Raw genomic sequence first — 26,203 nt, 5'->3', positions numbered from 1 at the left:
GCCAGAGGGAGAAGTCACGGCATTGTGACTGGGTTAGTGCCTGATAGCCTGATTCTCTACAATTTCTCCAGTCCCTTTCTGATCCCCTTTCCTCAGGCTTATAATTATAGGAAGGTGTGTGTTAGACTGAGAATCAAGTTTTCTTGGCAGAAACATCAGTACATGAAAACTGAATTACAATGAAAATAACAATAGTAATAACCCCCTGATCCCAATCATTAAGTACACACTCCTTTTACTTAATACACTAGCACTAGTAACAAATGGCGAGTCGCGGAGACCACAACCACCGAGGCTTCCCTCACCGGCACCGGGGAGCGCTCTGAGCAGTGAAGCTCACCTCGGCTGCCTGCGTGGGGCGGGGTCTGCGTGGGGGCGGTGCTGGTGAGGGGCGGGCCCTCATCGGCCCCACCCCCTGGGGGGCTTGGCGCGGGCGGGCAGAGTTCGCTGGGCACCGATTAAAGAGGCGCGCGGAGGCGGGTTCCGCGCTTATTGCTGTGGCTCCCGTAGGGTGGCGCACGTGTCTCCCAGAGTCGGGCCCCGAGTTCCCCCTGCTGCTTTCGCCACCGCGATCTAGGGCGACCCCTCAGTCCCCTTGGTGTGCGTTCATCCCAGGTCCGCGTGGCAGGACCCCGCGCAGTTCCTCGCACTCAGTGGGCCAACTTGGAGAAGCAACTTGGTCGGGGGGAACCGCGCCGGGGGTACGGGACACTGCGCATGCGGAGCTCCAAATTCAAACAGCTGTTTCCAGAGGCTGGAGGGCCGGTGGACCCGGAGCCGCTGGGGCTGGGGGACGCTTTCCTGAGGAGGCGGCCTCTCCGGAGCCATGGTGGACCGGGGCCCTCTGCTCACCTCGGCCATCATCTTCTACCTGGCCATCGGAGCGGCGATCTTCGAGGTGCTGGAGGAGCCGCACTGGAAAGAGGCTAAGAAAAACTACTACACACAGAAGTTGCATCTACTCAAGGAGTTCCCGTGTCTAGGCCAGGAGGGACTGGACAAGATCCTGCAGGTGAGGCGCCGCTTTACCCCTGCAGACACCTGAAGCTGGCTGGAGGTTTAGAAGTGCTGAAGGGACGCCTCCTCACAGCTTTGGCTGACCCTCAGTCCCTGTGGGTTGTCCTGGGAGTGACAGGAGAGGATGCCTCATCTCACATGTGGCTGCTGGGGTCTTTCGTTCACGCGCGGAGGCACTTTGGAAGCCAGTTTGTCCAGAGAGAAGAATTTAGGGTTGACCTCCGGGTGAACCGGGCCCCGCAGTGGCTCGGTGTGGGTACTTCCCTCCTTGGAGGGAGGCTGTGGGGCGGATAAAGGCATTTATCTTTCCTCGGAGACGCACCCGGAGTTCGGGAGCCGAGCCAGGTGTCACCCTCCTAGCGTCTCCACCTCCCGTCTCCGGGGCCAATGCAGCTCCCGCACGGCTTTTCTTCGGGAATGTGAGCCCGGCAGAGTTGCGGGAGGGTCCTCAGATCCAACCTGAGCAAAGAGCCCCCTCAGCCGTAGGGCTGAGGAGTGGGGTAAGGGGTTTTGCCGGGCCTGAGCCGCCGGGATGGGGGCTGGTGACTGGAATGCTGGAGACGCGCTCAGGCTTCCGGGAGAGCTTATCTCGCCTATCAGGGAAGGCTAACTCCAAGGACTTGGAATTAAACTTTGGAAAGTAGTAGGCTGAACAAAAGAACAAAACTCGGGAGAATCCTTTGGGGTGGGTGGGAAGAGGTTGTGCAGAATGGGAGGTGGTGGGGAGAGCTTCTCTCCCGAGTTGACATTGGGAGTTTCTTCTGGTTCCTATGGCCTGTGGATGGCATTGATCTCAGTGGGATAAACCGACCTTTGGCTGGAAATCGAGGCCCTCTACCCAGTTTCTAGAAGGCTCTTAGCCTCAACCATTCGCTCTTGGCCTGCACAAATGGCACCCTCCAGTGGAATGACCAGGGCCTGAATAAGAGCCCCCGAGGGCTGTAGATTGTGAGGTGGAGTAGGGGTAGTTGATCTAAGATGTTACATTTCTCTTAGGGGTGAAAGATGCCATAAAGGAGGTTTGATGAGGAACAACATTTAATCTACAGCAATCCTTCAGTACTCTGTGACTGTCTGGTTGTCTCATTTTTCTGGCCTCCATTTCCCCCTATGTAAAATGGAAATGAACCTCTCTTCATCCACCTTTCCCGCCCTGAACTGTTGGAAGGTTGAAAACATTGGAATCCAGGAAGCTATCTGCTTGTGGTTCCCCTTTCGTCCCCAAATCATTAGACATTCACAGGTGAGCTTATTAGTGCCTACCAGCAGCTGGGCAAGTACACTTGTTCTCTCAGGGGCCACTGGAAAGGGGCAGGCCAGCAGGTTGGGTGTTTGATTTCAGTGGAGCGAGTTCCCAGGGTGGGAGCTGATGGGTGGTGAGTTTGGTAAGGAGGATGAACTTAAGAAGGTGGTCTGGCTCGTAATAGCAGGATTTCTGGGGCGATGCGGGTTCCTTTGGCTGGGTGTCTGCCCTGTGTACATGTGTTGGGGAGGGGTCACTTTATAATTTCCCTTGAGGAAATAATTCTTCTGGACAACGAGCTGTTGTTTAGTTTCTTCCAGGGCTTTGTTTAGAGGGGAAGAAGGCAGGCAAGTATGATAAGGAATCGAGCTGCCCTCGAAGTTTCCCCTCTTCACTGCTCCTCCACCAACCACTGCAGGGGAAGGAAGGAAAGAATTCAAGGCTGAATGTGGGAAAATAAACTTCAAAACACGAGAAGAAGGGAAAAGGGGGGTCGGGTTGAGGCAGCCGGGTGCAGCTGGTGGTAGGAGCTTTGGGGGTTAGACAGCTTTCTTAAGATGTTGGAGCAAACAAAATGTCTCTTATTTTGAGGTCCTGTTAAATCCCATCCCCAAAGCAGGCAGGTAACTTTTATAAAAAGGATATGGGCATCGGGCCAGCATGATTTAGAGATGATTATAGATAGCCCTGTCGCCACCCGCAGCCAAAAAACTCGCAAACCGTCACCAAACAGGCGAGTCTCCTCCCTTCATAGGAAAAACCCAAGAAATGAAAACCAGTGGAAGCATTTTGTTAGCGTTACTTTTAGTCTCCAGAAGCCTGCCGGGGCTCGGCTTTCTGGCTTTCTGATGCGACTTTGGGCATAGCTTCGGACCTCAGGAAATTGGTTTAAGGAAAAATGAAAACTCAAAAATCTTTCCATCTGGGTTGTCTGGGCATTTTCCACCTGAGGTCCTGAACCACCTTTGTAATTCTGAAGAAGTCCCTTGCTAGGAATTCCTGGGGTGGGGGCAGGCTCTCGGAAAGGGTTGCTGGAATGGTGTGGGGGTAGTGCAGTCTAGGTTGGGGTTTTTTCATACAGTGGAAACTGTCCTTTTAGATTTGTGAGAAAGGGAGTTTCTCACCTTTCTTTAGATATTTGGAAATAGGCCCCGAGTTGTCAGGTGCTTCCTCCCTCTTCAAGCTGTGGTTGAATTGGGTACAGTCTGACTTGGCCATCTGGCTTGGCCATCAAGCCATTTAAATTTCTCATCTGCAAAATGAGGGTCCGGTGAGGGTCAAGTAAAGTAGCAGCATTTGGCCAAATTGTGTAGATGTCCAAGCTGTCACTCGCACGTATGGAGCACATATTGATCAAGGCAACTTGCCAAGTGCTTTACCCGTATTAGTTCAGGTACTCCTGGCAGCACCCTTACCTATTTAGATAAGGACAGTGGAAGTCAGGGAAGTTAGTGGCTTTGGTGACACGGCGAGAAAGCACGGCCTGGGGTGGGGACCAGCTACCTGCCTCTTTGCACACCCCCTCCCTCCCTCTTGGGCATGTGAAGCTGTTGAACTGTTGGTCTTTAAGTGAGTTTAGTAAATTAGTTCAGCTGAACTCTGGTCTGCTGGGAAATTCTATTTTCTGTTCCCCCAAGAACAGGCCTCTGCACGCAGGCTCCTCCGTGCTGTGCCCAGTTGCGCTGCCACCTCCTCCATTACTGAAGTAAACGTCAGTCTGCTGCACCCCCCACCCCCCCCACCCGTCCTTTGGAAGCACAAAAATGCAGAGGATTGGGGTAAAGGGGGAGAATGAACCTTTCTTGGCCATCACCTCTGGTGTGTGATGATCATAAAACAGGATTTGAGAGCTCACCAAACACCAGGGCTTCCATTAAGCACTTCACATACATTCTTATTTTAATCCAATCTTGGTGACCAACCCCTGTTATAGATGAGGATGAGGCTTAAAAAAAAATGATGTAATGTTTCAAGTCTAAGTGTGTTGTATTCCAAAGTACTTGGGAATTAGTCAACAAGCATTTATTAAGCACCCACTGTGTGTCAGACACTGAGCAGGGTGCTGGGAGTGCAAAGGTGAATTAAGACATAGCCAAGATCAGGCTGACTGCTGGGGATAAGAATGAATAAACTCACCTTGACAACAGTTCCTGAGAGTCCCACAGAGATGTTCAGGAGGGAGGGACCCTTAATGAGTGCCCCCAGGTCCAGCCTGAGGGGTCAGGGAGGGTTGTCTGGAGGAGATGACCTCAAACCAGAGTGGGATCTTGGAATTAGGAGCCTTTAGCAGGGAAAAGAAGGGGAAAGAGGGTGGGGTGTTGCTTTGTGATGTGACTCTTGAGATTCCCAAGTCTCATGGGGGTGGGGTAGGTGGGGGTCACCCGAGGCCCTGCCTTCCACTGGGCCACCCCATCCCTAACTCTGGCCTTTCTTAGACTTCTCACATAGATGACCAATTCTCAGGAATTTCTTGGATGTCGCTGACCTCCCTGCTGCCTAAGTTGCAAACTGTGTTATTATCCTACTGGGAGGTTTTCTCTCCCTTTTATTTTCTGGACCCCTACCTACTCTATGCATGCTCCAGTTCAGTAGTGAGGCTCATTCCAATTTTGAGGTTCTCACATCCTGTTGTTAACACCAATCCTTCTCCTAAAATTTGAAAAATTAAATATAGCCATGTGGTAAAATTACATCTGACCAAAATGCTCAGAATAGGCCACATTCATTGAATTTGTTGGAGAATTGAGGGTTAATGTGAAAACCTCTTTTGTGTCAAGCCTTGTTGGAAATTGTAAAAGTGCACTGGTCCACTTAAATGCCTTTGTAAGTAAAGGGAACACAATAGATCTTTTGATTATCCAGGATCATGGAGGCCCCCACGTCATTAGCTCAGATTTGAACTCTCACCTTCTAGGAATGGAGAAATGGAAAGTGGAGAAATGGGTTTGGGAGAGGAAATGGAAGAAAAGGGTCCCTTCCTAAAGGCTCTTTATTTTATTTTTTTTTTTTTATGTTTTGCTCAAAGTTCAGGCAGCCACCTCCACCCCCCAAAAATCTCAAATTGATAAATGTGCCTTAGTTAACTGCTCTGGTTAGAGTTTTAACAGTAAAGTGAATTTTTATTGAAACATTTTGAGACTTTTACTAGAGCCCTTAGCACAATTACAGATGGCACACTAATAGAGACTTACTCAGGGCAGAAATTAGCAAGTGTTGAAATGTTCTCGTAGGAGTGGGGGCTTCCTATAGGAGGAGTGCAAGGGAAGTGATGACTTGCTTCTAAGTATTTTCCTGGGGGGTTGCCATATTTATAGTCTGTCATTTTTAAAAAAACAGAATCTTCCAGTTTTGAATGCTGTGCTTTGCTGGCTCTGACCTCAGGCCATGCATGGGCTTTCATCTTGAACTTGGCTGTTTGCTGTTAGGTCAGGCTCAGCCTCTGAACTCTTTGTGTGTGTGTTGGGGGTGGCGGGTGGAGCAGGAAAGTACAAGGCTTTGGGGAGCAGAGGAGCCATACTCCTGAGAATGGTACTGCCAAGAGAGTCTTCATACAAATTGAGATGTTAGATCTAAGTGGCGCTACTGGCCAGAACTGGGTGATCCAGAGAGGACAGGTGAGATAGGTGACTATAGGAAAACACTTGAAATAAGTTTTTCCCCCTCCTTCCAATGTTTCTTTTGGGGTGTGGAGAAGGCAGAGGAGAATCTCAGAGATGGCCTGGGCCTGTCGCCATGGGACAAAGAGAGAGAAGGGTCAGGTAACGAAGCTCTCTGGGTTTAGCCAAGGAATTTGGATTTACCGGATTATTGCAATTTTCAAGTCAGGGAGTGAACAGTATTTCAGAAAGTTTCTCTTCACAGCCGTTTGTAACTCAAAAGAAGTGGAATATCCTACTGTAAACTAACGGTATTTCTGTGGGCTGATTCCTTCACCCCGCGAATGTTCTGATAAAGACACTTCCTCCCTTTCACCTTCTGATGTGAGGGAGTGTGGTTTTTCTACCAAAGCCCACAGAGCTCACAGAAGCCCCGCCCCACGCACCTACCCACGCTCCCTCACACCCCAGCTTTCTGTTGGGTACTGCTCTCTTCCTTCCCTGAGCCCCTTGGGAGGTCGGGTCCCCCTCCCTGCCAAAGACACGCGCCATTTGATGACCCTCCCAGACTATGCCTTAGTTGTAAGAGTGGGGCAGTGTGGTCCAGCTCTGTACAGCTGCCTGAGGCCTCTAGGCTTTTTGTGAGCAGTTAACCTGGTCCCCAAATTTCAGAGTCCTGGGCAACATTAAGGGATCACAGAGGAGTCTCTCTCCCTGCCAGTTGTCATTTCTGTGTTTGCTGAAGCCTCAGAAACCAGATGGGGCTTTATCCCCTAGGAGCTCAGTCTGGCTGGGGAGAGAAACAGGGCCGTGGTGGTGAAATGAGGGGAAATACAGTCCTGGTGCTGATTGATGGTTTGCAGATGGTTGGGGCTGGAGATACGGACGCGGGTCAGAGGGCCTTGGAGGATTCAGTTCCTGTTTCCTGAGGCCTGTACCACTCCTTGGCCTGAGGGGAATCGGGCCCTGAACCAACCATAACTCCTGCCCTCAGGGAGCGCCTGATCTAGAGAAAGAAAGGGAAGGAGCTGTTACCTGGTGGGCATTGGTAAGTAAACTGGAGGTTCCAAGTTGGGAGGTTCATTTCTGCTCTGGAACTTAGAGAAGGGGAGTTGGAGGAGGGCGGGAAGGATGAGCCGTGTGAGTAGCAGCCCCTGTGAGCACTCTGCTCGGTACCTGCTATGGCCCAGGTATGGGCTGGTGCTTCACCTGCGTCTCAGTGAACCGGTCCTGCGGGCCCACTGTTATTATTGTGCCCGTCGTAGAGGAAACCGGAGGCCAGAGCATTTGCTGGCCGGCCACGGGCTGTATGAACTGTTCTGTGCACCATCTCACGAATCCTCGCTGCAGCCCTCTTTCCAGCCGGAGCAACAGAATGGACATAGAGGTTCCGTAAGTTGCTTGAGGCCATACCACTGGAAAGTGGAAGAACGGGGATTTGAACCCAGAGCCCACACTCTGAACCATTTTTGCTCTACGTGAGGCTGCAGTGAAGGTGGAAAAAACAAGGAGCAAAGGCCTAGGGGTGGGAAGTGCAAGCAAGGCTTGTGTGGTGTCTTCAAAGCAATGGAATGACTTTCAGGATGTCTACCCCGCTCTGTATCTCAAGCAACTCACCTCCTCATTTATGAAATGGGATGATAGATAGTACAGGAGCTCCCACATGCCTGCAGAATCCGTGTAAACACCTAGACAGAGTACCTGATAGAGGCAACAGGTAACTGGCCATGTTTCAGCTGTTGTTCCTGTACCCTGTCTCTCATTTGGGGCCCCGGTCCTCACATGCTTCAGGCCCCATCATGGACAGACCTCCGAACCCACATGCAGGTGGAGGCACAGGTGATAAAATGCACCAAATCCCTCCATTTTCTGCTTTTTGCAAATTTACCCACAACCCTCTCCTCAAAAAAGTTCATGGTCACCACCTGAAACTGTGGGAGGTTTACTTCCTTTTCTTCCAGCAGGGACCTGCTCCCTGCTCTGGAGGACAGAGGAAAGGCTTTCTTTGCTCAGTCCTGGCTTGTCTAGGGCCTTGGTTAACCTGTTCCTCTGTGGAGGATTCCGGTGTCCAGGTGGCCGCATGGGCAGTCTCCCTGGAGGTGGTCACATGGGATCTAGGATCAAAGTTGTACGTACCCTCCTTGGAGGCAGACACCCCTCACCTCCCCTCTCAGAGGGCCCCTGGTAGCCAGGGCTCTTTGATTGGCTTGAAATGTATATTCTATTTTTCCTCTCCTCTATGTAAATATTGGTTTCCTGCCTAAATATCTAGGGAGGATTGTGTACTTCTGGCTGTTGTCACCTCCCATGGCCCACTGTAATCTTGCTGTAGCTGCTTAAGGGGGACAGGCTTGCCCCAAAGGCTAGGAGGGAAGCCCAGGCAAGCCCTGCCCTTTGCCTGAGCGGCCGGGTGCTTGTGTGTGAGCCCCCGTGTAGGGCGTAGTTCCCATTCTCCCTACGGTGCTGGTTTGTGCTGTGTGACCCTGGTCAGACCTCACCTCTCTGTGCTCCACTTTCTTTGAGTAAATTCACCCTCTCATTCAAGAAGGCTTGCAGTGCCTGCTACGTGGTTGGAGCCTCAGCTCCCACCCGTGGTCCTGTGTTTCCAGGCCTGGGCCACGAGACATACGCAGCATGTTTGTGGGTTTTAGGCAAACACTGACTCGCTCAGAACATGTCTTTTGCGCCTGGGTGCCCAGCATTGTGCCTGGCTCTGAGGGGGACACAGAGAGCCCTGTGGACCTTCGGGTGGAAGTCCAGCCGGGAGGGGAGGAGCCTCTTACAAGATAAGGTGGTTACCTGGGTAATTTGAGCCAGGCCCAGACTCTGGCACTGAATCCTGGAGAGGAGAGGGGGCATGCCATTATCAAAACTTACTCCCACAGCCCCCTTCAAGGCGAAGGAGGTAGGGCCGTGTTTCCTAGTGGTTAAGGACTGGCTTTCAGGTCACCTCTGAGCACATTGATTGTTGGAATACCCTTGGGAGTGATAACGCTTGTAAAGATCACTTGTTCCCAGTTAACCTTTAAGACCAGCTTAATGTTATCTTGTGTTTGAGGGATTTCACAGGACAAAGTGCTCTCTCCATCCCTGGGTCTGTTTCCAGGAATCCCCGTCTCTGCTCTTGCTATCCCTTGTTTCGTGAACTTTTCCTAAACCTTTTCCCTTGGGATTAACAGGGCTGTAGGCATGATCCTGTTTAGCAGGTCTTCCCCTGCAGGGTTAGGTGTAGGATAGGCATGGTGCTTTCTGCTTTTAAGGACCTTGGGACAAAGCAAATATCCAGTCTCTCTCCAGCAGATGTTTATGTCTCACAACAGCACCCATACACATCATGCATACATACACACTGTGCGCGCAGACCCATTTGAGACCTGCTACAAAGAGAAAACTTTGTCCTTGCAAGTGATGTGCTCTGTGTGTGTGTGTGTGTGTGTGTGTGTGTGTGTGGCGGGAGGGCGGGGCAGTGCCCCTCTCTGCCCTGCCCCTTCTTTGTGAAAACTTCTTTGATCTTCAGAGCCTCCCAAAGAGGAGGAACTGAAGAGAGGAGGGCTGTCTGCACGGGAGAAGGGCAGGTCCCTAGCTTATATCTCCTTTGTCTTGACTGGAGGCCCCGTGGCCCGCCCCACAGGCGCCCCCTCCACAGCTGACCAAGGGTGTTGGCCCCAGGGGAGGGCTCTGCAGATCCATCCTCTGAGGTGCCTTCCTGTGACCTCCGTGGGCCTCCCTCTGTGAGGTCTGGCAGTGAAATGCCATCCCATTGCCAAATGGAAAAACTGAGGCCTGGTGAGGAGCTGAGGACAGACTCTCTAGAACCAAGCTCAAGTTAAACTTGCTCCGCATGCCAAGGTCCGGAGCCTTTCTTCACGAAACCATTTGTCACCCCATCTCTAATCCCCTTTTAAATGACCCTCAAATCAAAAAACCTTGACCATGTCCAGCTTGAAGCAGCTAGAGGAGCTTGAGACCTTCGCCCATTGTCCTTTACAAGATTACAAAGGGTCCTAATATTTGAGAGGGGGGGGATAGTTAATTTTTACGAACCAGGGGTATGGACTTGGGGGGGATTGCTGGGGGAGGGGGGTGCTGGGGGGAGGGGAACAAGAGGGAGAAAATTGGAACTGTTGTAACAATATAATCAATAAAAAACATTAAAAAAAAAAAAAAAAAAAAAAAAAACCTTGATGGTTTGGGGGGTGTAGAGCTCTTACTCAGCCTACACTGAACTGATCTGCCTGTTTTCTTAACGTGCCCAGCACGCCCCTTCCTGTCACCTTGACTGCCAGCTTCCCCACCCACCAGCGAGTTTTTCTGGGATAAGAGGCAAAACTTGAAATTGTGGTGAACTGTAGACTCAGAAAGGAGGATGCTTTTCGGGGCCGTTCAGAGCCGGAGGCAGAAATGATATGATGCGTCCCCAGGGAGTTTTCGGTCACAGGACACTGCTCCCCATGTGTCTGAGCCCCAGAAGCTGTTGGTGGCTCGTTCGGAGCCTTGGAGGCTGGCACGGCTGATGGGGGAGGAGGGGCAGGCTCTGAACACCTATCCTGGCAGCGAATCATCGAATGCAGAGGCTGGAGGGAGCTCAGTGGTTATCTAACGGGTCTCCCTTTACAGCCCTGGAGATAAGGCCCAGACCTTGTGAGGTTATGTAACTTTTCCAAGGTTGCTGTGCTCACCAGGGGCAGGGTTAAGTATAATAAAGGAGTAATTAGATCTAAGTGGGTCAATTAGGGAAGGCTTCTTGTAAGGAGTGGCCACAAGAGGCAGGTGAAAAGGGGATTGCCACACCTAATAGGTTCTCTGGTCACTGTCACAGCAGTCAGCCATCCTGAGAGCCAGATCCAGACCCCCAACTCGAAAACCATCTGTGGCTGACACTGCTGCAGGGGCCCATGCGGTCTGGACTCTGCTCCTCTGTGGTCTCGCCTCTCCTGGACCCTACCCTTGATCCTCGTGCCTCAAAACAGACAGGAGGCCGTGTCATGAGGACGGAGAGGTCTATGTCCACTGATACATTAATGACCGGGGAGAGCGGCAAGGGGAGGCATGCCCCAGTCACACGGGAGTAGAAACAGTAGCTCTAGGCACTGAGTGACTTGAAGGACAGGCTGCGTGGGCCAGGTGAGGGCCGTTGCCACAGCCCATCGACTCCCCCTGCCCCCAACAATGGTAAGACAGGTGCTATGGGGAACCTCATTTGTAGGTAAGGCAGCTGAGGCAGAGACCGAATAACTTAGTCAAGGTCACGCAGCCAGTTAGTTACAGGCCTGAACCCAGACTTCCTGAGTCCAGAGCTCTGTAGTACTGCCTCCTTTTAGGCTCTCCGTGTCCTACTTTCATGCCAGTCCTACCAGTCCTGCTGAGCTACCAGCCACTCCTTGGGACCGTTTTCTGCTTGGGCCCCGTTTTAGAACACCCAGCACCCCAGCAGCACTCTGCTGACTTCATTCAGCTTTGTATGTACTGATGCCACTGTTTCTGACCACATCAACCACATGTAGGTTTGTTTGCCATTTTCAGTGTGAAAAGTTTTAAAGCAGGAAAACCTCAGATTTGGGGCTGTCAGCTCTGTACCTACCCCAGCCTCTTTTTTTCCCATCATCCTTAGAGACCGAGCAGGCCCCTGACCCTTTCCTGCAGGATTTAGGGATCAGAGGCCAAGTCCTCAAGAAAATCAAGAAGCTGGAAGCACAGTTACCTCTCAGCTGTGGGGTTCCTGTCTATGTTTCACATTATCTGCCACCTCCCTGGCAGCTGAACCCACATGTGTAACATGTCCTCCCATTTGACTTCCCCAGGGCTAACCTCCAGAAGGACTCTGGTCTGCACCTTGGGAGGGAATAAACTTGAGCCTTGCCTTCACTCTGGTGTGTAATGTAAGCGCTGCCCAGATGCCGCCTGCATGGCTAGGGACAGACTGGTGATTTTGCTGCATTGCCAGGACCCCGGGCGGGTCCTTTATGGGCTGAATGTTTATCTTGGCTTCAGAGCCTTTTGTGTCTAATGCAAGTTTCTTGTTCCTTCCATGCCCCGGATGCAGGATGGCACCTGTTCACAGACCCTCTGTAGTAGAAAGAATAGCAGCTCATACCGTCCCCATCGCTCCTGTTCAAATAAAACTCTCGCCTCCTGGGTTGTGGGATGCATCCCAACAGTGTTAGCTTTGGAAGGGTGCCCTTCCCCACTCAGCATCCCGGCCCCCTTTGGAGCAGCGGGTGGAAGGGCCGCCTCTCTCCCAGGGACAGTGCTGAGTGGGCTGAGTGGAGCAAGCTGTTCAGTAGTGTCTTGTCAGCAACCCCTGGGGAGCAGGAAAAGGGAGGGTGTCCTGATTATCAGCTTTTCAACACCCACCTCTCCCATCCTTCAGGCACTAGCAGAGGCCAGAGATCTACTTATGAGTGGCCCAGTAGGGGACTAGAAGACAGCGGGGCTTGGCTTGGCTGATTTGCTGTGGGACCAGTCCAGGTCCCTGCCCCTCTCTGAACCAAAGACTTGCTCGGTAAGGCCAGTTAGGTACTTTGAGCGCCAGCTATATGCCCAGTGTTGTTTTAAGGTCTTGGGTATTAGGAGAAGGATTAGGTATTATCCCTGTCTTGGATGTCGGGGTGAGGTCATGCATGCACCGTATGTTAAGGATTGTTACGTAGGGTGTGATGCGTAGTAGGGGGTTTAGGGTGCTCCAAGGTGGAAAGCTGCAATCAGGGAAGTTCCTCCTGACCCTGGGCCTGGGGGTTGCTTTCCTTTGAGCCCTATCACTCTCTGGGCACCCCCCACCCCAACGACACTGGGCTTTTTGCCTCGTGTGCACTCCCCATCACTCCAGTTCCACAAGGCCCTCAACCTGTGCCCCATTGGATTCCAAACTTAGCACTGTTAATTAAAGAGGGTAATTATTCATGAACATCCTGAACTGTGAGGCTCTATATCCATCTCCTTTGACCTCCCACAGCCCCCAAAACTCAGAGACAGGACCATCATAACCTTCCTTTGCCCTTTGGATGGGGCCTACCCCCAATCTGGAGAACTGCTGGCACTGATGCTCCTGGTGGGGGACCTGTCAGACCAGATTCTGCCCTCACCCAGCAAGCACTGCGGGACTGTCCCAAGGCCCTGCCGCTTGCATGTGCGGTGCTCTCTTCCCTGGGGACACTGTTCTCTTGGGACAGGTCGATAGGGTGCCTGGTGAAGGGCATCAGCATCTCCCTGGTCTGTATCTGTCTAGACCAGGACAGAATCCTGGAGGGTGGGGGGAGGGCAACTTCAGAGTCACCAGGGGTACTTCTGGGTCCTGCTCCAGAAGGCCCACGCCCTCGCCAAGCATGCTGGGCATTGAGAGTTCACAGGTTCCCGTTTGTTTTTTTCAGTTTGCCCTCTTTTCGGAATTCCCCGTCTCCCTCCACCTGCTCTGTGTTGGGGTCGTCGTGTACATCTTAAACTTTCCTCTTCCTGAAGTCTGTTTCCCATCCGTGCACACACTGCTCCACACCTCTCCCCGCTCCTCTGCACACACTTTAATCCTCGCATATCCGTGGACGTGCTGGGCTCCGGCCTGTGGAGTGAGAGACCCTCAGACAGCCTGCAACAGCAACGTGGTGGCGCACATGCTGCCTGGGTGGGGGTGCGCGGCTTCCTGCTACCTCAGTTTGGTGTTTTTCAAAGTGGAGCTGTCTAAGCCAGTGGCTTTCAACCTTTTTCATCTCACTGCACACGTACACTAATCACTAAAGTTGTCAGCACACCAAAAATATATTTTTGGCTGATCTGACCAAAAAATGAGTATAACTTGGATTCATTCATCCCAACGGCTGTTGTTGTGTTGGCTGCTGTCATTTCTTTATTTGACAGTCTAAGGGGACAGAGGCCAGTGCCCCTGACTAAATACGCAGGTAGTGCATGTTTTACAAATTCTTGTGGCTCACCAGTGTGTCTGCCACATTTGAAAATCGCTGGTCTAAGTCATGAGCCAGACTTGAAGTTGCGCAAAAGCAAGCCTGGTGTGAGGGCAGCGGGGCAGCTCAGCTTTGTGTGCGGCTCTCAGCTAGCAGCGGGTCAGAGACACCGGGCGGGGAAGAAGGGCGGGCAGGGTTATTGATGCCTTTGTCTTTCTCTGCCTCCCCAACGCTGTTCTGTAACACTTTTCCTGCTTTTAAAACAACAAAATTGAGTTTTCTTAAAGGGTAAGATAGTGCATATATCATTAAGCCCCTCCACACTGGCAATTTTTTTAAAGATTTTATTTATTTTTAGAGAGAGGGAAAGGGAGGGAGAGAAACATCGATGTGAGAGAGAAACATCGATTAGTTGCCAGGAATGTGCACTGACCGGGAATCAAACTGACGACCTTTTGCTTTGTGGGATGATGCTACAACCATCTGAGCCACACCAGTCAGGGCCACACTGGCTATTTTTAATGTACAAAGTACACAGTTCTCGGGGTGTGTTTTAACAGAACACACCCTGAGAACTAGTGTCACTTCTGTAGCCACTAAACAGCCTATTTTGTTATTTTTAAATTTAGCTGTCGGAGTATTGACTTCCTGGGCGGCTCTGCTGTTGAACACTTTTCAGGGAAGGGTCTCAAAGGCTGGGGACACCCGGTGGGCCTTTAATCTGCAGACGTGGAAGTGTGAGATAGGGCACAAGAGTTGACAGTCACCATGAAGAGTGTGGTTCCTAAACTGAGGCCTGGCAGAACCAGGGGTTCCAGAGGCTGTTGGGGGCAGTGTCCCCTGCATGGAGGAGATCCTCCAGGGGCCCGTGGACAAGTATTATCTTTGCCTCTGTGTGCACCCAGGTCTGCCAAGCCCCATGGAGCCCAAGAAGAGCATGCCCTGCCTTTCGGATTAAAAAAACAAAACAAAACAAAAAAACGCAAGCACAGGCAAGGTTTGGGACAGCCCAGGACCATGCAGGAGTGCACTGTGGACCTTGGCCCACAGCTTGTGTAAACCTGAGGGCCCAGGGGAGGCAGACCCTGCCTAGGGAAGGATTTGGGTACTAACCACCTACATGTCACTAGTTAACTTGATTACTGCATGCTATGACTGACTGTCAGAGCTGTTCAATTTTAAATTAAAATTCATAAACTTAAAGTTTAGAGCTTAAGTCACACTGACCACATTTCAAGGGCTCGGTAGCCACGTGGGACTGCTCAGATCCAGAGCACCCCGTGAACACAGGGTTCTGATGGAAAGCACTAGAGTGTTGGTGGGAATCTGCTGGGGTTTCCCATGGCACACCAGCTTCTGTGGGTGCCTAGACAAATTCCATGCTCTGGGGTAGGCAAGGAGAGGCCAGGCCTGGCGGCCTTGGAGTGGGGAGGGTGTGCTGAGACCCCACAGGGGGTCTCCCCTGTCCCACTCACCAGGAAACTTGCAGCTCTCCTTAGGTGAGCACACCCACGGGTCGTGTTTACAGAAAACGGAGTTTTCAGAGGCCTGTTGACTGCCTGCTCTGTCTGTCTCATCCAACTCAGATGAGTATGTATTTGGGAGCACATATTTGGCAGGAGGGTCATTCCTGGCGTCCCTAACCCAGCATCATTGGTCATCCCTGGCTCCATTGGCAGTGTGAACCAGGCTATAGAAAGTGAGCCCTTTTTTGTGGACCTGCAACCCCAGCCCCTCAGCCCACCCGTCTGCAGTGGCACGTGCACCATTCCCCAGTCCTTGGGAGGAAAACCTCTTCCTAAGGTTCAGGGTCACAGGTCGGGTGAGTCTGCTGGCCGCATGGGCACATCTGCCCAGTGGGATGAGCAGTATGAATATATCTTCCCACCACAAATGTAGAAAGAAGGGAAGAAGTAGGTGCCTGATGAAATGGCAGGGCTTTCCTAGGCTACGTGCAGGGCCCAGGGTGAGGGGCGTGGCCCAGGGAAGGCGAATGATCTGAGGATGAGGGTCTTCAGAGAAGGTAGAGCATCTGACTGAGAGATGGCTCTGGTCTAGTTCGTTCATGGCTTTTGAGCCTCAGTTTTCCCATCAGTGTTTGGGCCTCTCATCCTGCTTTGGGCTCTTTTGCTCGGACTCAAGGGACATGGCATGAGTCCTAGGGACAGTCGTGGACTCACCGTTGGTTTGCCTGCTGCTTTCTCATGCTGTCTTTTGCTGTCAGATAACTCCTGTCTACCTTCCTGTATCTTTTTAGACTACAAAGTCGTCCTGGACAGGCCTCTGCTTACACCCTTGTTTAGCCCACAGCGCCAGGACACGTGGCTGGTGCCCAGCAAAAACTTAGTGAGTACGTCCACCCAACTTTGAGCTGCACAGTTGGAGGAACGGTTGCCCATGACTCTCGTCCCATCTTTCTTGGTGTTAAACTACATTGTATGGGTGTTCCTATACATGGGTTGGGGCCCGGTGCCTGCCTAGAGGTGACATTTATAGTAGGCAGGCACTTTTGCGCCTCCCAAGAAGGGAATGGCCCAGGGACCCAAAGTGGGAGAGAGGGTGACAGGAACCCTTGCTGCCTTCCTGGGAGGTGGCACATGGGGAGAGAACAGGCTCTGTCCTGGATGCCCACTGCTAGGCCACTTATTTAGTGCTCCGCAGCCCAGGACAGATCTACTTCAGCAGCCTTGAGGATAAATAAATGGCCCTTGCTGAAGGAGCCTGAGAACGGGCCACCCCACCTGCCACTCAGTGTTTTGTGGGAAACTGAGTTTCCCAGGGACAGGATGCAGTCACGTGAGGAGTGGGTCTTCCTCCCCTGCCCAACCCCTGGGCGACTTGGGAATCTGGTGGCATTTACTTTTCCTGTCTTCCAGCCTCCCCTAGCCACACACAATGCACCGGGAGGCTGAAAGAAACTCCACCCCAACCACACCGGGGTTAGAAGCTGGGAATTCAGAAGTCAGGAGCATCTCTCTTTACCTGTGGGCCTGCTTCATGCTCTTCACGTTCATGTCCATCAAGCCTTTGGTCCCATAGTCCTGAAAAGTGTCTGGGGCGTGGGGGTGGGGGCAGGGCCGCAGGGGTGCAGCATTATTCCCGTGTTACAAATGAAGAAACTGAGGTCCTAACAGTGGGGCAGGGGAGAACCCACGCTGTGCAGGCCTGTTTGTTCTAGTACCCTGCTGGGAGGATAGAGGGCCGCGGAGCCTGGTGGGCGTCAGGGGTTAAGCATGCTTGGAAATCACAGCCTTTGTGAAGGAGAGTGAGAGAGAGAGAGAGAGAGAGAGAGAGAGAGAGAGAGAGAGAGAGAGTGTGTGTGTGTGTGTGTGTGTGTGTGTGTGTGTGTAAGGCATGGTCCTGAGTTTCTGCCTCCTGCCTTCTGCAATGAGGCTGTCTCAGAGTCAAGATTCTCTTGCTGCGCCATCCATAGTTTCCACTTCCTGTCACCCCTGGCCCTGGGCCCCAGGTTGGGGACAGGAGGTTTTTCCACCCCCCACACCACTCCTCACCTCAGCCCAGCCTCCCTGTGTTAGGAGGCCTCTGTACTTTTCCATACCTTCAGCACAAAACAGTTCTGTTTCTTCACCCTGGTCACGTCCACGCCTGGTCGGCTGGGGATGGGAGGTGGGCGGGGGACTGTCCCCACAGCTCACTGGTTGCATATATCAGGCTTCCGCCCCTTTCCCACACTATCTGTGGGTCCTCTTTGTGTCTCATTCCTGCAATCTTCATCCCAGTGGGGGTCGTGGTAGCCAGAGCCCCCCAGTGCAGCTGCCCTGGTGTGAGGTCTGTGTCTGGCAGCCCGCCGTGGGGGGGCCCTGCACAGGAGGGCAGAACTCCTTGCATCTGGCCCCCTGGCTTCAGCTGTGGGGCATCATGGTCTTGGCTCCTGTCTTCAATTGTGGTTCAGTGGGATTTGAGCTGGCATTTGGGGGCCATTGAGGCAGAAGGCTCTTCTGCCCCACAAAGAGTGCCACCCATCCCAAAATGCCTGTGCCGGTTTGCCAGTCGTTTCTTGTACAATTTATTCCAGAGAGGATGGAGGCCAGCTGTTGTCCGTCTCCAGCTGGAGACTGAACCAAAGGAAATGGGTGTGGGTTGCAGCTGGAGGGACTTAGGTGAGAGTCCGACAGTAAGGAGGGGTTTGGTGACAGGTGGTTGGCACTCAGGAGGATCCTGCGGGGGGCTTTGTGGAGAGGGGTCGGGCTGGGGTCATGCTGGGAGGCAGTGGGCCTGGTTGGGGTGGGAAGGGGTGCTTTGTGATGGGCAGGCAGGGAGGTTGCTTTGTAGGAGCAGAGAAATCCAGCTGCCCACCACGGCTGCAGGACTAATACCACTGCCCAGTACCCCCTGGGCTTTTTTTTTTTTTTTAATTAATGAAGAGGTTTACAGTTTAACCACCAGGTTGTCCTAAACAAGTTATAATAAATGGGTAGGTTTAATAATTCCTAGTCATCAGAACTCCGGCCTTCAAGGATCCGTGGTTTACTTATTACCCGGAGCCGCCAGCCACAGGTGAAGGGAGAGAGGAAAAGAGGAAGGGGCCGGTGCAAAGGCTGCTTTCTGGAGGCCCTGGGTGGAGGAGAGTTTACCTGTGGTTTGGGACAAGAGGTGGGGTGTCAACCACAACCTTTCTCTCAAGCGTGTGGGTGTTAATGGGAAGGGATGAGTGGCAGGGGTCGGGCACATTTCCTCCCATGGAGGCAGGAGTCTGGGGTGTTGATGAGGGGTGCTTTGTCTTTAGAACCCCCGCAGGGGACCCAGGAGCAGGGCTTAGGAGAGCTTCGTGGAGCAGGAAAGCAGGGGCATGCTTGGGAAGACCTGTGGCCCCTAACTGTGACCTTCCTCCTGGGCCCCCACCCCTTCCTAATGGTTCCAAAGTCTTCGGTGCGGCTGACTCACCAGGGCTGGGATGTCTGGCGGCTTTGGCCCGGAGGACAGGTCGGTGGGGTGAGGTAGGGTAAAGGCACTGAGGCAGAGAAACACAGAGCCATCAACCTGGGCTCCCAGGATGGCCCAACTCGTCCAGGGGAGCCAGAACCCATGTTCAGTACCACACAGCACCCACCTTTGTGCCCTGGAAGGTGTGATTGTGGAAGGCATACATCTTGGAGACTCGTGATTTATTTGGCAAATACTGAGTACCCACTGGTGCCATGTTCTGCTTTGGGAATAGGGACAAGTGGAGTCTCTGCCTTCACCACTCACGGTCTATTTGCAGGAGATTTGGTTAGATAACAGATACCCACTAGCAAGTCATGTGGCGATAAGTACTGTCCCGAGCCCTGACCTTCTGGGTGGTGGTAGCCAGGAGGGCATGGCCTTTGACAGCTAGCCCAGCTCTCTCGTCCACGGCTCTGAAGGTGTCCTTGCAGCGGGCACAGACCCTCAGAACTGAGCTGGCCTCCCCAGCCCTCGTCCTTTCCACCTTCACTTTTCTGCCCAGCACCAAGCCTTGCATCGTTTCATGTAATCTGCACCCCAACCTGATGAAGACTTGGTGCCCCCACTTTCCAGATACAGAAAGTGAAGCTTAGAGAGGTGAGAAGACATGTCCCAGGTGAGCTGCTGGTGGCTGAGGGAGCCAGGATTTGAACCCAGCTGTGTCTGCTCCAAAGCCTGGGCCTTCACCACCCCACCCCCAACGCCCTGTGTGCTGGCAGAAGATGCCCCCCTTGACATCTGAGTGTGGAGGTGGATTGGCGATCCCAGCTTGTGTTGAGGGGCAGGCCGAAGGGCAGGCCTGGGTTCTGGGGAGTAGGAAGCAGGCTGGCACAGGGCGGGGCAGCTGGACTGACGATGAACCAAATCTCCCTCAGGTCATCAGCCCAGATGGTGAGATGGCAAGTCAGCAGTTCCTGTGACTTCCTCTGTGGCCTACTCAAGGGCTGTTTTTAGAAACTTCAAGTGGCTGGTAACTTCCCATAGTTCCTTCTTTCACCCTGGAAGGTCAGGGTAAATCTAAGGCATCTCCAGGAATAGGGGGCGAGGAGCATCCAATGTAAATAATACTGAGTTTAGATCATGAGTGTGACTGCTCAAACCTGTTACAGCTCTGTGTCACCTGTCACCTGTGTCTGCCTGCTCCACTTTGGTTGGCATTTCTTAGCTGGGTCCCAGGAGCAGGGCTGTATGATCTGGTTATTTATTAGAAAAGGCCCTCAAATGAGAGGTGGTTTTTGGCTGGTTCTTCTCTGTGCTTTTTTATCGGCTTGCTGTGTGACTTTTACCACATCACTAACCCTCTCTGGTCAGTTTCCTCAGCTACAGAATGGGAATAGTAATGTCCATATTGTCTGTCTTTCCTACAGAGTCTTAAGTCCCTAGTGATGAGGACCAGAGGAGTTTGTAGGCATGAAAGTTGCCTGATGAATGTGGGGTTTTGGCAGGGAGGAGGGAGATGCTGCCTCAACGCTCTCCTTAGTCAGTTACAGAGGAGTCGAATGGGGCCTGGAGAGCTTTGTTGTCCTGCTTGGAAAGGACAACAAGCCAGGAGCCAAGTCCTATGCAAGGACCTCCCACTCCCTAGTGACCCACGCCCCTATGGGGAAGGAGGAGGGGGCAATTCTGCATACCTGATGTGCTTTAGGGGTCCTGGCTGAACAATTTCCTGCCCTCAAGTTATTGATCTAATAGTTGGGAGGCACCTCTTGGCATCGGTGAAAGCAGAAAGATGTCAGACACCTCTAGGATCTGGATTCAGGGAGTAGGGTAGGTGACAGGTCGTGAACCCAGACCCCAGGCTGCAGCATCCCAGGCAGGGAGGAGACGCCAGCACAGGGGCCTGGACCGGGCCACAGCCACTCCAGAGTAGGGCAGTGGGTGTGAATTAGGTAGAGAAACCGCTGGTGGAAAAAAGATGTCCTTCTTGTCATTTAAGTCTCTGGACATCCCACCTTCCCTGGGTCCTTCGGAAGATGGCGCAGGGGCTGGATTTTGAGAACATAGCTCCAGAGGGTCATCTGGTGTGGGTCTGGGCCGGAGGAGGCTCCTTCCTGCTCACAGGGCCAGCTCTCAGGCAGCAGAGCTGCAGGCCTGGTCCTGGCCCGAGCCCAAGAAGCTTCCTGTGTCCCCTTGCACAGAGAGTCCCAGTCTCACTCATCAGCTGGGCCCTCCAGGTGCCCGAGAATGCTTGCTGAGCTCCCATCCTGAGCTCAGACCCTGCCAGGCCTTTGCTGTTTGCTTTAGCCAAACCTGCAGCCCTCCCAGGTCAGCCAGTCCTGCGAAGCTGTGCCCTGGGCTCGACTCCCACGGGAGGGACACCCGCTGCCAGGGGGTTACCGTCCCAGCCCGAGAACAATGGCGGCAGGGTCACCTCCTTTGTTTTCATTGTCCCTCCCTCCCGAGTGAGGACAGAGCTCCCGGGCCTGAGAAAGTCGGAAACCCAGAGGTTTCTGCTGAAAATGTGCTCACATCTGGCTTGGGCTTGTCCCTGTGAGCGTGAGACCTACCGGTGCCTCTGGGATCCGAAAGGACTGCTGAGAGATGGCCCCACGAGGGCGGGCGAGGGGAAAGCCCGAGGTGGACCAGACAGTCAGACACCTGGAGCCTGCCTGCTGGCTCTAGGCCGGGCCGGACCTGGGCTTTCCCCCTAACACGGGAAGATGATGGCTTGGGTCTAGGGCAGTGGTTTTGAAATTGGCTGCATAGAACATTAGAATCACCTGGAGCAGCTTCCAAGCATGTCTGACTCTCTGGGGATAGGGCCCAGGCGTGAGTATTTTCCTAGGCTTCTGCCCATGATCTCGACATGCAGTCCAAATCGAGAGGCAGTAGTGGTGACAGGACCCCTACGGTGTCCCGTGTTCCCCGTTGCCCAATGAGGTCGCCTGGATCTTCAGGGTTGGGGGCAACACTTTGTCTTTCCTTCTCTCTTCTAAAAACATACATATTGGGTAGGTAGTGGAGCAAATCTGAAAATTTAAGAAAGTTCCTGTTGCAATAGCTAAGGTCTGTTCTCAGTGGAGACGTGTTGCCCTGTCCCCTTGGGTCCCTGCACTGTCCCCTGCCAGCCCCCGCCCGACACCCGATGCTTCCCTGGAAGAGACAAGGCTGGGCTAGCTGGACCTGCAGCTGGCACAGGTATCAGCATGGCAGCATTGGGCCCTTGCCAGTACCCTGCTCATAAACTGGGCCTGCGTCTGAGCCACACCCTGGTCACCTGGGCTGAGGTGGGAGGGTGGTGAATACCAGAGATGCCTTCTCTCTGCCTCAAGTCCTCTCTTCTCGGGAGATAAAGGCCTGAGCCCAGCACCCGCACCCCCCTCTCCCTCCACCACGGCAGAGGCTGTGCATCAGTCACCTGTGGAGCCCGTGATGGCCGGAGCCCCGGTCAGCCACACAGACCTCCTGCGAGTGCGGCCCAGGCAGTGGGAGCCGCTGCCTCAATGGCCTCAATGGGTGTCTGAGCCCCGGGCCTCAGTTTCCTCACCTGAAAACAGTCCCAGCACCCCTGAGGGGAAAGCTCAGGAAGTTGAGGGAAGTTGAGTCAGTCAGAGAGACAGAGAGTGAGGGAGTAAAGATAATTGAGGGATTAACGAATAGAGTTAAATTCTCTCATTTGTCTCCGTGGTAAGAGTTAACGGGCTCGATCTGCCAGCAGTCCCGTCAGACGGAGGATGGCTGGATGGGGGACCAAGGGCTGTACTCACGAGCTCCTCCGCCCACTGCACTGCTCCTCGGAAACTGCTGCAGGGTGATGGAGGGAGTCCCAATACGCAGAGTCTGGGGTCCTCCCTCTCCACCCTTTATGTTTCTTGAGCTTCTGATGTTAAAGAATTTGAAACCATTGTTTGAAACAAGCCCAAACTGCAAATATTGGCCTGAGAAGTGCTCTGTCTGCCCTGTTCAGACCTCCCCTACCCACTCACTTGTGGGGCGTCGACAGAACTCTTGGGCCCCTGCGTTGAGAAGGTTCTTTGTGCGTGACTGGATAGACATACAGATAGACATGGACACACACGGAGACTCCAGAGCAGAGATGGGGTGGAGGGAGGGGGGTGGGCCTTGCGAAGCTGAGGCAGCTGGTCAGGAAGTTGGGGCTAGGGTTCAGAGACGTCTCTACAGTGCCCAGCCACTGCCTCACTTAGAGAGCACAGTTGGGGGGCTGGGGTGGGGGGCACCAGTGCGTGGCATTGTGTTTTCTGCAGCCGGCCTGTCTTCTCGGCTGTGCAGGAAACTGGTCAGGGTGGCTGGGAGCCTCTGGCTGGCAGAGATCAAGAGAGATGGGCCTTCTGAGTGGTGAGGCAGGACATCTTAGACGTGCCTCTATTTCTCCTGCCCTCTGCTGCACCCAGGGAGAGCCTTTTCACATATGCTTCCCTTTGCCCCAGGTCCCTGGACTCCGGCTGTCCAGTGGCCTGGGGACAACTGGGGAACACCTGCTGAGCCTCAGTTCCTCTGCCACCCCTGAATTTTTTGGTCCTTCTCAGTGCTGCAGAAGTCACCCCGTGGCCTAAGGAAGTAGACTGATCAGACCGAGAAAGGACAGTTTTCACTGCCTGACGGGGACAGTTGGGGAGGGGCGAAAGGTGTGAGGAATCTTGGGGACAGTGTCCCTGTTCTCACCTAGGCCTGTCCTCCAAGTGCAGGGAAGTAAACCTTTTATTTATTCTTGGGGACAAGCAGTCTTTCCCCTTGGGTCTCAAGTCACTACAAGGTCTGGTTTCCTGACAAACACATATATGTAATCATAATTGATTACAGGTCCATTTATTCAGTGCTTGCAATGTGTTAGGTACTTTTCATATGTTCAAAGCAGGTGTTAGTTTTGGCAGGCTGAGAGACTGAGCCTGATAAGCTGACGGGTGCTAGCAATTGAGAGACCCCTCTAGATTCACACCCGGGTCAGTCCCACATTTATTTCCATGAGCCTCTGCCTGGGAGAGGACGTGGGTCTGTCTTTCTGCTCTCTTGGAGAGTTTCCGGAGGGGATAGGCCTCCTCTTCCTGCAGGAAGGACAGTCTCTCCGGTCACCCCAGGGACTCTCCCAGCCCTGCTGCCCTCGATCTGCCCTCTTGGACGAGGAGCTGTCATATGGCTCCCTCACCTGCCCCCTTCCCCAGCCCCAGAACCTTGGGACCTCCAGCCCTGCCCTCTGGTCTTCCAGCCTGATGAGCAGCCCCACCCCCTACCCCTGACACCAGTTGAGTGCTGCTGGTTTCCATATCCCCTGACCCCACCAGCCCTGCTCCTGCTGGGGCCTGATTCTGCTTCCCATCTTCTTGCTGGATAAAGACTTCCACCTTGTTGTTGATGAATTTAGTTAAAACCCAACTGCAGAATGTTGCTGGGAAGGTTGAAGGAAGGACATTAGAGAATGAGTTAGTTCAGGCAGAGAAAATACCCTCATTCTTTCAAGTTAATTCACTCACTCATTTAACAAATATTTATTGAGCACCTACTATGTGCCAGGCAGTGTTCTAGGCTCTATGAATACAGTAGTAGAAGAGAAAACATAACATTCCTGCCCTTGTAGAGTTTTACCTTCAAGAAAACTCCATTCCTGTGGATATCTCCCTTGCAATTGCCTGGGAAGTTGTGTTTCAGAGAATTGGCTTCACTCCTTGTAGCTAAATAGACCCCCTCAGGGGTGACAAGCCAGACTACCTGGGTTCACACCCCAGCTCCACCACTGAATAGCTATGTGACCTTGGGCAAATTACTTAATTAGCCTTTGTGCCTCATTTTCTTCATCAGTAAATGGGGTACCTCTTATCTGTGGTTTTGCTTTCTGAAGTTTTCCCCACATTCAGCTGCAGTTCAAAATATTAAATGGAAAATTCCAAAAATAAACAATTCATAAGTTTTAAATTGCATGGCATTCTGGGTGCCATGATAGAATCTCTCATCACCCCACTGTGTCCTGCCCGGGATGTGAATCATCTCTGTCCCATGTAGCCACACTGTACGAAACCCACCTGTTAGTCATTTTGTAGGCATCTGTTATCAGGTCGACTATCTTGCATGTTTTCAAGTCATCTTTATTTTAGTTAATGATGGCGCCAAAGCACAGGAGTAGTGAGACTGGCAATTCAGATATGCCAAAGAGAGAAGCCATACAGTGCTTCCTTTAAGTGAAAAGTGTGTGCAGGAAAAAGCATACATAGTATATTTAGGGTTTGGTACTATCCATGGTTTCCAGTATCCACTAGGGTCTTGGGACATATTCGCCTTAGGTAAGGGGGCTTACTGTAATAGTACCCACGTTATAAGGTTTTAAAGATTTCAGTGAGTGGAGTTAAAATGCTTTAATTGGCACCTGTCAGTGAGCATTTAGCAGCTAGTATTCAAATATCAACGGTTTTATAATCTATGGTGCACCTCACGGAGTGGCTTCGAGGGCTTGGTGAGAGGGGTGGTAAAGGCTCTTTCTGGGCTGCCACGCCCACGCACATGGCACTTGGTGTTATTTCTCCTTCCGGCCAGAGGGGCCAGGTGAGCCTAGATGGAATGAATTAAGGATGAAGGCAGCCCGGGAGGAGGTACCAACCATCCATAGGCCCAGGCCGAAAGGCTGCCTGCATAACAGGAAGGTGCTCTGTGATCCCCACGTAATGCCTGCTGTATGTGACGTCTGCCACGGGAACTGGAGGCAGGGTGGCAGTAGCCCTGTAAGTGCCAAATAGCCAACAGCCCGACAGGCTGCCACCCTTCCTTCGGTTCCCCCCACCCTGCCCGACGATAGGAAAGGCCGGGCCTCAGCCCTGTCTGAAGGTGGGCATTGCTTCCCAATCCCTGGCTGTGCCTTCGCCAGAACTTGCCACTGGTCAGGATGAATCTCTCCAGGAAGGGGAGACATGGCAGCTGCCTCTGCCTGGGAAGCCCCGGACCCCCAAGGATGATGAGCTGTCTGGGAACCCAGATTTCATGGACAGTGAGAGTCCAGGAGGGAGGGGTGAGAGCAGCTGGTTGCCTGAAGCCAGCAGCACTGTTTGGCCTCCTGGAGGGCTGGTGGGAATGCTGAGCTCCATTAGAGTGGATGGACTGGTTTGCGGGCACTGTTTTTTCAGCTGGTGTGAAGGGGTGGAAGTATGCTCTGGCCTCCTTCCTGTGGCCTTTGTGGGAAGAGGGTAGGGTAACAGTGGCTTGGACCAGCTTGGACCCAGGTGGGCAGGGCTCATTGCTTTTAGCATCCTGACCTTAGGCTACTTACTTAACCTCTAAGCCTTAAATCCTCATTTGTAAAGTGGAAAAAATTATGGTTTCTTCCCAGCAATGTTCTGTCCTCATTAAATGAGCTAAAGGCTTGTGAAGTGCTTAGCATAACACTTGTTGCATAGTAAGCCCTCAATAAATCACAGCTGTATTGTTACGAGGGTGACAGAGGCAGCGGGAACTCTGTTCCATCCCCAAACAAGAGCTGGGCCTGGGCAGTGTGCAGGGTCTCCCTCTTGTCACTCTCTAGGGTCATGTGGAAAATGAAAATATTGTCTTGTGTGAATTTGGGAGCC

At 52.8% G+C, this 26,203-nt stretch overlaps 1 protein-coding gene across 1 annotated transcript in view; it reads left to right on the top strand.

The window, feature by feature from the left end:
* The first annotated feature begins 480 nt into the window (after positions 1–480).
* The window catches only part of KCNK5 (potassium two pore domain channel subfamily K member 5), a 37,039-nt gene continuing 11,316 nt past the window's right edge, over positions 481–26,203 (top strand). The window contains exon 1 of the mRNA XM_090282343.1: positions 481–1,012. Coding sequence (XP_090138469.1) covers positions 827–1,012 — 186 coding nt within the window. The 5' untranslated portion in view covers positions 481–826. The remainder of the gene's footprint in view (positions 1,013–26,203) is intronic.

The sequence above is a fragment of the Furipterus horrens genome, unplaced genomic scaffold (assembly GCF_987537825.1).
Source record: "Furipterus horrens unplaced genomic scaffold, mFurHor1.1.pri manual_scaffold_6, whole genome shotgun sequence".
NCBI classification, from domain to species: Eukaryota; Metazoa; Chordata; class Mammalia; order Chiroptera; family Furipteridae; genus Furipterus; species Furipterus horrens.
This window is presented reverse-complemented; position numbering and strand designations above follow the sequence as displayed.